This window comes from Lytechinus variegatus, chromosome 10, assembly GCF_018143015.1.
Source record: "Lytechinus variegatus isolate NC3 chromosome 10, Lvar_3.0, whole genome shotgun sequence".
NCBI lineage: Eukaryota > Metazoa > Echinodermata > Echinoidea > Temnopleuroida > Toxopneustidae > Lytechinus > Lytechinus variegatus.
The window spans coordinates 17,803,210-17,811,863 of record NC_054749.1 but is presented as its reverse complement, the minus strand read 5'-3'; the positions used below and the strand labels follow the sequence as shown (position 1 = coordinate 17,811,863).

The 8,654-nt window shown below is 33.9% G+C and overlaps 1 protein-coding gene across 2 annotated transcripts in view; it reads right to left on the bottom strand.

The window, feature by feature from the left end:
- Positions 1 to 2,339: 2,339 nt before the first annotated feature.
- LOC121423300 (transmembrane protein 179B-like) overlaps positions 2,340 to 8,654 on the bottom strand; it is a 39,867-nt gene continuing 33,552 nt past the window's right edge. Inside the window, exons 4-6 of one of the 2 annotated variants that reach the window (XM_041618640.1) lie at positions 7,934 to 8,065; positions 6,527 to 6,623; positions 2,340 to 2,813 (exon numbers count right to left, since the gene is read on the bottom strand). In XM_041618640.1, coding sequence (XP_041474574.1) covers positions 2,697 to 2,813; positions 6,527 to 6,623; positions 7,934 to 8,065 — 346 coding nt within the window. In that variant the 3' untranslated portion in view covers positions 2,340 to 2,696. The remainder of the gene's footprint in view (positions 2,814 to 6,526; positions 6,624 to 7,933; positions 8,066 to 8,654) is intronic. The other variant, XM_041618641.1, reaches the window with a different exon arrangement.

The following is an 8,654-nucleotide window of genomic DNA, read 5'->3' as shown; positions in this document are numbered from 1 at the left end:
TCTTTGTCAATTAGAATATTATTTGAATTTGTTTCTCGTAACAAGGTTTGCCAGGTATATGTACACCACTCGAGATAGGGAGGAAGGTAGAATTCAAAATCTAAAATAAAGTTCTTTACAAATATTTTCGGGTATACGGCATCCCCCATGATACCTTTGCATGTTTGGACTATGGTATCTTTGTTCAAACTGACAAATAACAAAGAGAATTTAGAATCAATCGTCCATATTTTATAAATTTATACAAATAATTACATTTCAAATGTCAAGCAGATGCCAATACTTCAGATTATAGTTACAACGAACAATTTAATTAACAAAGCATTCATTACCCCCATACTATGCACGTGCGTAGTTTTACAGCTTTTTTAAACTCTTCTTTTACCGATTTTCATCTTCTGTAGCAAACAGTTTGAAATTTAATTTCTGGTATTGAAAAAAAGTAGTTCTGCCACAAACAGTCACCAAATTCCAAATCGCTATGACATCATTTATTGTCGGTTGCGACTTGGAGCCGAGTTGGACTTCACTCCGACCTTAAAGCAGAATTCTGATTGCAACATGTCTAGCGTTATTCCGAACTTAAATTGAAATGATAGTATTTCTTCGAACTTTCATATTGAAATAAGTGTGGTAGAAACACCATTGCCAATTTGGAGATCACCACAGAGCATCACAGACCAAATTCTGGAGATTTGAATTAAAATTCTATATCATTAAACACAAGTAATCGTTTAGTATTTAGGATTTGGACACACATGCGTAGCCGCTAGCCGCGGTGTGAGACGTCATTTTATTCATCCCTAGATCATAATTCAGTTCAAACAAACATATGTAAATATACCAATTATATTTTTAAAAAAAATATACAAATTCATAATGAAATTAAGCAATCTCGTAAATCTAAACACGTACGTTCACACGTAAAAATATAGTGACTTTACAAAAGTCCAATCTTTTGGTCAACAATGTAGAAAATAGTCACATAGGAATTGAGGCCCTATAGTACCTCAATTTATTTACATTCCAGTAAGGATGTCTCAGATATATTAACATATGAATTATGTTTGCGAAAACCATTTGTATTATTTTACGGATAATGTAACAAATGATTACAGAGGAGGCTTTAATAGGAAGAAATTACAATTTGTAACCATTTTTTCAGGTATTACTCCTGTGTTTAAGATCGCATGCTTGATATGTAATGAAAATGATAAGTCAGAAAAAGAAATTACTTCGTTCAGCGTAGAGTGGTGCAACACTCCAATTTCATAAAAAATGGATTGAATACTTTCACAACAGGTACCCAAAAATAATTTCTGGAAAAAAATGAAATACATGTATAGCAAATAAAAATGATAAATATCAGGGAGAGAAATAAGGAGGTTTTTTCACGCATTAAAAAGGACAGAAAACATTAAAATGGAATCCAACCTTGGTCATAAAATGTTGTTTTGGAAAAGAGAAAAATAAGAAAAACAGGATGTTGAAAATTTAAAAGAAATAGGACAGGCAATAAAAAGATTACCATGGCTGCTTTAGAACTGAGATCCCTAAGACTGAGTAAATTTCAAAAAATTGGCAACAGGATAAATAAAAGGAGCAAGGACAACTCTGAAGTTTTCTCTTAAGTACCTATTCCCCTGGGGCAGTAATCAAAACATTTCCCAGGTAGCTTATTGTTTTATGTACTAATGAAAGAAAAATATGATTTGAAGTAAAACCTTTTGAAAAAATGACATTTATATGTAGGAGTAAGTGGAATAATAGTCCTTGCCTTAGATCACTATGCATCAGAAGTGCGGCCAATTTGAAATTTCCATTTATTTATTTAAAAACAGTGAAGCCCATTCAACAATGTGTGGTCTCCCATGGGGCCCTGTGACAGTGTACAAAGTATAACATACCAATGATAACAATTCATTTACAAACAACAACATAAGAAAGGCATAAATGGATTACATGTGAAGGAAATAAGGAAACATACAATTAACAATAAAAATACAATGATTTAAAAAGCAGATGACGCAAAAGAAATAAGACGTGTATTGTTACTATTACAATTAGCCAAAATCTGTAAAATTAAGAAAGTAAGCTGAACTTGTGAGTCGAACAAAAATATCAAAATAGAGGGCCAAAACAGAATTATGTTAAGTGAATGAGGTACAGCTTGAAAAGAATGGTATAGTGATTGCCTATTTTTACACATTTTAAAAATTCATAACATTCTTATTGTTTGTACGATATTGTTCAGTCTTCCAATTTGTCTGATTTTTCTTTTCCAATCAAAAACAACTTTTTTATTGGGGTTAGATTCTCCTTTAATATGGTAAGATTTTTGTCATCATAGGTGGAATACCAAGAAAAAATAATAGAGTAGAAGAGAGACCCGAAAGGTGCCAATGTCTTCATTTTGTTTGTATTCTATAAATCCAGAATTTCCTTCGAAAAACATCGAAATATTGTTCTGTTCTTGTATTATGAGTGATCTCAATTGGACCTTACCTATGGAAAGGAAACTACTCGCTTGTTAATATTTGATTCTAGATTGTAAACATGGTAAATGTAATACAAATGCGCATAATCCATCTTTTCGTGGAGAATATAAAACAAAAAACGTCCTTGATTAATTTTACAAAGAGGACGGTAGCTATTCACAGTAGACACTTGAAGTTGATTGGTTGACGCTTTTGGGATCACGTGGGCACGTCCGAGGCTTGATCGGGATGACGCCGATTCGTGACAAAACGTACCCCAGCCCAAGCAACCAAAGGTAAAAGCATCCATACACCAAACGATATCCAGGCTGCTGTCTGAAACATTAAAAAAGAGAGAAAGAACAAAGTGTTTAATATAATGATAAAACGCAAGATTATAATCCTTAAACCAAGCACCAAGTTTTATGATAATCACAAACCGAATTTTAACAGTAATGACATGATAACAAAAGAAAACAAATGTCAGGAACCGACACAGTGCCTTTGTCGTTTGAGCCAACAAATGTTTTTTTGCAACTACTACTACGACACTTTCTGGAACGTTGAAAATCTATTGTGAAAAAGCCCTTCATGACAAAGAAGTTTTTGTCGAAAAATCGATGAATAGAACCATAACAGCTGTTTCGTCCTGGGCTCCGTAACACACAGATTAGCGATCAATCGCTAAATAAACTGACCAATCAATATCAATGTTATAAGCGCATAAGGTTTAAAACACTGACCAGGGACCAATCAATGCGATTCGTTCATATGTGCGATTCATCGCAAACCTTTGTGTTACGGAGCCCTGGGGCCCGTTGCAGAAAGAGTTGCGTTTAAACGCAAACCAAAAAATCAATCGCAAGTCCAAAATGCGCGCTGTTGATTGGTTGAAAATCAAGTTGCGCATGATTTTTAGAGTTGCGATTGATTGCAACTCTTTCTGCAACGGACCCCTGGACTCTGGTCAAACGACACATTTACAATTTTTCATCAGCTCAGAATCCTACGACGAATCAGCTGTCCCGGTTTGTCATTGTTTTTACACAGATCTCTCAGGTGTTCATTGTGATTTGACGGGGCTGCACGGGCCTATTAACATTGGGAAAGCAAGAGATATTCATTCGAGCCAACCCACTGCTATTTTTTTTATTTTGATATGGCTGATTGACAAAGTGTATGCATATGATTGTCCATCTCACACTGATTCTATTTTTGGTAATTACTGAACTTCCTTTTCCCAAATTGGGAAGAGATATCACCAATTTTGGACTATATTTTGACTGGCGGAAGGTTTAGGGCTATTTTGCTGTGTGAGGTGATGAATCTGCTCCCTCCGACGATGTCTTCAAACACGCCAATTTATTTTTAAAATGAGCCGGTCGAGGGACCCTTTTCTGGTCAGATATGGATTGCCAGATATAATTTTGTCCTATCCACTGGTAGTAAACATTCGACCCCCGAATTTCATCCTTATTTTTTATGAATTTCTTAAAGTGCCAATTTAACACACGAGTCTATGGGGAATGAATTAGGCCTGTGATACCACGGGTATTTTCCAATGATTTTCTATGCTGTAGAATCCGTGGCCGTCTCAACAAGCCAGTTCATAGTTCCTTTCTGCGCATGATCAAAAGATTCTACGCATGATCAGATGAAGGTCATTTGTAGTGTACTGCAGTGACATGTGGTTTAAAATCTAATGAGATAAGCACCAACTTTGTTGTCTTGATTATTGATATATTCTTGTGAATTGTGGTTTCATTTACATCCACAAAAAACAACAATGCATTCACGAACGACTGGTATTTCACAGTTTGCCGAGTACATTGTGCAACATGCTATGATATGCATTCAAAGTAGGAATGCAACAATTATTCATTTTCGTCATCCTGCTTTGTAAGGCAAGGCTACGTAATATGTTGCTTTGAAATCTGCCTATCATAATGAAAGAAATGAAAGGTCATTTGACCAAAATTGTCCATGAAATAACTACGAACTGGTCTATTGTGAAAACTCCCTTGTGCAGGTTGTGGGGCGCAATAAGCCTGTTCACGGTTGCAAACTGCGCACGAGCAGAAAAAGGTCATTTGAGATAAACCATGAAGATGGCTTTCAAATTCACTGACATAGGCATTTGTGATTTGATGATTATTCATGTATTCCTTTCAAAATATTCATTTTATCACATCCAAGCTGAAGAGTAATAAATAGAGCCATCATAATCACTGGTATTTGACATTAGCCTAAACAATAGTCAAATGTGTCAAAGGCAGACAATAAAACAGATTTCCAAACTTTATCCCTGATGTACTATTCTATTCAGCTGGTCTATACAAGCCTTTTGTTCTAGAATTTGAATACTCTACCGGTAAAGCTTACGCAACATCTACATTTGAAAATGATAGTGCTTATCCTAATGAAAAATCACGAAGGTCATTTGAGAAAAGTTTTGAAAAGTTGATGACGTTGCATGTCAAGCCCTTTGGAATAATCCAAAAATTAAAATGAATGATAATGTAATATTTTTCAGGTCTTGGTGTGTTAATGGGGTGCGTTTTGTTAATGATATTTTGGGAACAGATGGAAAATTTCTCTCATATTTTGATTTTCAACGCAAATACAATATACAAGTAAATTTTCTTCAATATTATGGCCTATGCAACGCCATTAGATACAGTTTCAATAAACATGTAATACCAAAATCTATGGAACCTATCATTCCAGAAGCACTACTTTTGATAATAAAATTTAAAAAAGGTTGTGCTCACATTTACAATATTTTTTTTTAAGTATAAGTTGAAAGATTGCAAAAGTCTCATAAAATGGAAACAGATGTTTGACTTTGACAACACCATATGGAGGTTTTACTATCAGTTACCCTTTTATTCTACTGCAGATGTCAACATGAGGTGGTTTCAGTTCAAAATAATGAATAGAATTATTTATATGAAAGATGCTTTGTTGCGATTTAAATTAGTTACAGATAACTTATGCACTTTTTGTAATAATAATGAAGAAACTATTATGCATATTTTTTGTTTTTGTGCCCACACAAACGAAATATGGTCTCAACTCGAAATCTGGTTTTCTCGTAACAATTTGCACATCAAAATTTTAAATCAGAATAAATTATTCGGTTTTTACGGAAACAATAATGGAGCTCTTAATTGTATTTTGATAATAGTTAGAAAACAAATTTTTGCAGCAAAATGCAAACACTGTCTTCCAGTTTTCGACCATATTTTGTCTGAAATAAAATCTTATTATAGTATGGAAAAGTATATATATAAAACAAATCTGAAAGAGAAGAAATTCATAAAAAGGTGGTCATCTTTCATTTTATTACATTGAATCTCTCAGATAACATTCTAAAACACACGCACGCACGCAGGCACATATATGTGTGTGTGTGTGTCTGTGTGTGTGGGTATATATCTTGTATGAATTTTTTTTCTATCATTTGCATTTTGATTTTTCGTTTTTTATACAAATAATATGACAATTTCATGGAATATTGTAATGTACATATTTAACCTGTGTGTCATATACTGTGTTAATCATTCAATTATGTATTGTTTGAAAATATGTATTATAATGATTTCAATAAAGGAACCCTGTGGAAGGGTTAAAAAGAAAAAAAAAAAAAAAAGTTGATCATGAGCTAACCGTGAACTGGCTTATTGGGCTTGCCTTGCTGTTCCCCCGGCACCCTCATTCACTCCACTTTGGAAAATACAACAACTGCATTGTTCTCGATACTACTTCATTTTTCTCTCGCTTGTTACCCTCTATCGTCAAGTCTTAAGTGATGATTATTCCGTGCAGCAATCACTATTATTCTAGCAGTAGATGTCAAATATCACTAACACAATGACCATGGGATAACCGAGGGTTAATCTTTATCAATTAAGGTGTACCGAGTATACGTTCTGGTGAAACACCCTTATTCATGAAGAGATAACCAGGTAACCGTTAAAAAATAGTAAATATCATTATTAAGAAATACATCAATGACTATGCATGCAATAAAACATAAATGGATATACCTGTGCAGTTGTAAGCACGCTGTAAAACCTGTCACCTTTCAAACCGTCGTGCCACTGAACTTTTTGAACATATTTGCAATGGTCCAGAAATGGTTCCCTATTGGACATAAGATGACATGAAATTAGAAAGAGAGAGAAACAGGGGGGGGGCATAGAGAAAATAGCTTGTGTGAAAAAAAACAGATCAACGAAAGTTTGAGAAATATCGGACGAACAATGAGAAAGTTATGAGCATTTGAATATTGTGATCACTAATGCTATGGAGATCATCATATTGGCAACGCGACAAAGATTTTTATCAAACTTTCTTTGTTCTTATATTTTTTATTTTTTCTGTTTTCACACAAGCCTACTTGTTCCAAAGGTTCCATTCCCCTTTATTAATCAGTTATTATTTCATCAATAATTCATTATGTCTAACCTTAGTATTTCAGCTGTTGGATTAGTAAACGCCATTGCTTTTATTATTATCATTATTTTGTATTTCCAACTTTAGTAGGCTGGCTTACCTGACTTTTAATTTGCTATACGATAATAGTTTCAACAGTACAGTTCTTTTCTTGTTTATTAAATTGTCAATTATATCAATATGTGTTACTTTATCGTTTTGCACAACGCCTAGAAACACCATGTATTAAGCGATATATAATATATTATTATTATTATCACATGATTCTGCGGTACACTGCGATTAGTTCCTTTTTTCAATTGGTCAATACAGCATAAAAACAAGCGCCGTTGAAAATGATTGTGTTGCATCTCAGGAATATGGTTATTCCTTTTCTGATTTCACTTTTTCTAATTGTAAGTTATACACAGCGTCTTTTTTCGTATATGTTATTGGCAATCAGTCATATCTGATTAGTATTTGTTGCCAGGATCATCTTTCATACAAGGTCCGGGCCCCATCTAACAAAGAATTACGATTGATCCGATCAATCTCAAGTATATGGAAATCCACCGAAGTCATAATATTTTCTTCATGAAATTTGCTCAATATCCTTTAAAAACATAAAGATGCATACTAAATTGGTTTGAAGACAGTGTAAAGACATGTGTAAAATATTTTTAAAAAATGTATTTTTATGATCATTTTTTAGAAAGCTTTCATTTATTATAATACTCCGACGAGCACGAAATCAACCTGAAAAGCGCCATAATCAACGTCCGTGACGGTAAAAGAGAGGATTGTGGTATCAAGTCCACGGGGCTTCAGTAAGTATAGGGGAGCGGTAGGGGGTGAAGTGGAAACAAAGGCGCTTCTTTCTCCGTTCTTCAGTCTTTCGCCTTTTCAACATGCTAAGCCAATTCATGTTGCAGAAGAGCACCCTTTGTTTAAAGAAAATTAGACATAATACGTCGGCGTTTATAATAGCAGAAATGATCGTGAACTCAACTAAGACTTACCCTGCTTCTTCAAAAGCTTTTAGCCACGACCCACAGTACTCGCTGAATCCCACAGATAGTATACAAGATGATACCAGTATCAAGGTCCACGTGACGGTGTAGAGACCAGTAAATAGCAAGGGGATTTTGCTGCTGTGTAACGAAAGAAAATATCAAATGCATCTTGATATTTTTGGTATAGAAAAGGTAAGACTTCATTGATTTTGTGTTTCAAACGTTAAATATACATGATTTATCACGTCTATTATTTCCAACCATATTTGTTTTATCAGAAATCCCGGTCAAAAGTATCTAACTCTCTTCCATAATGTAGCATAATTATGTACCTCACTTCAAACATTTTTGTTTTTTAGTTATAGGATATCAGTTATTACAAATGATAGTGAAGAATTTGTAGTTCAACATTTAAAGAAACTGCTACAATATTTGATTCAGATCCTCATCTTGTTGTTACATGCAGTCACACACAAACTTGACACCAACTGGGATACGAACAAGAGCGTGTTTCATTCAAATCAACAGAAATTCATTATTTTTATTTTTTGCTTTGAAATTAGTATCATTAAAATAATTGGAATATAAATTAAATAAGTCACATTGAATACATGAAATCAAGCATTCTGAGCAACAAGCATTGCTAGCGATACTGGCTAAACACGGTACCGAAACCTATATGCACAAAGGTTTGTGATGGCAAAAAAAAAGAAATGAAACAAAAAAA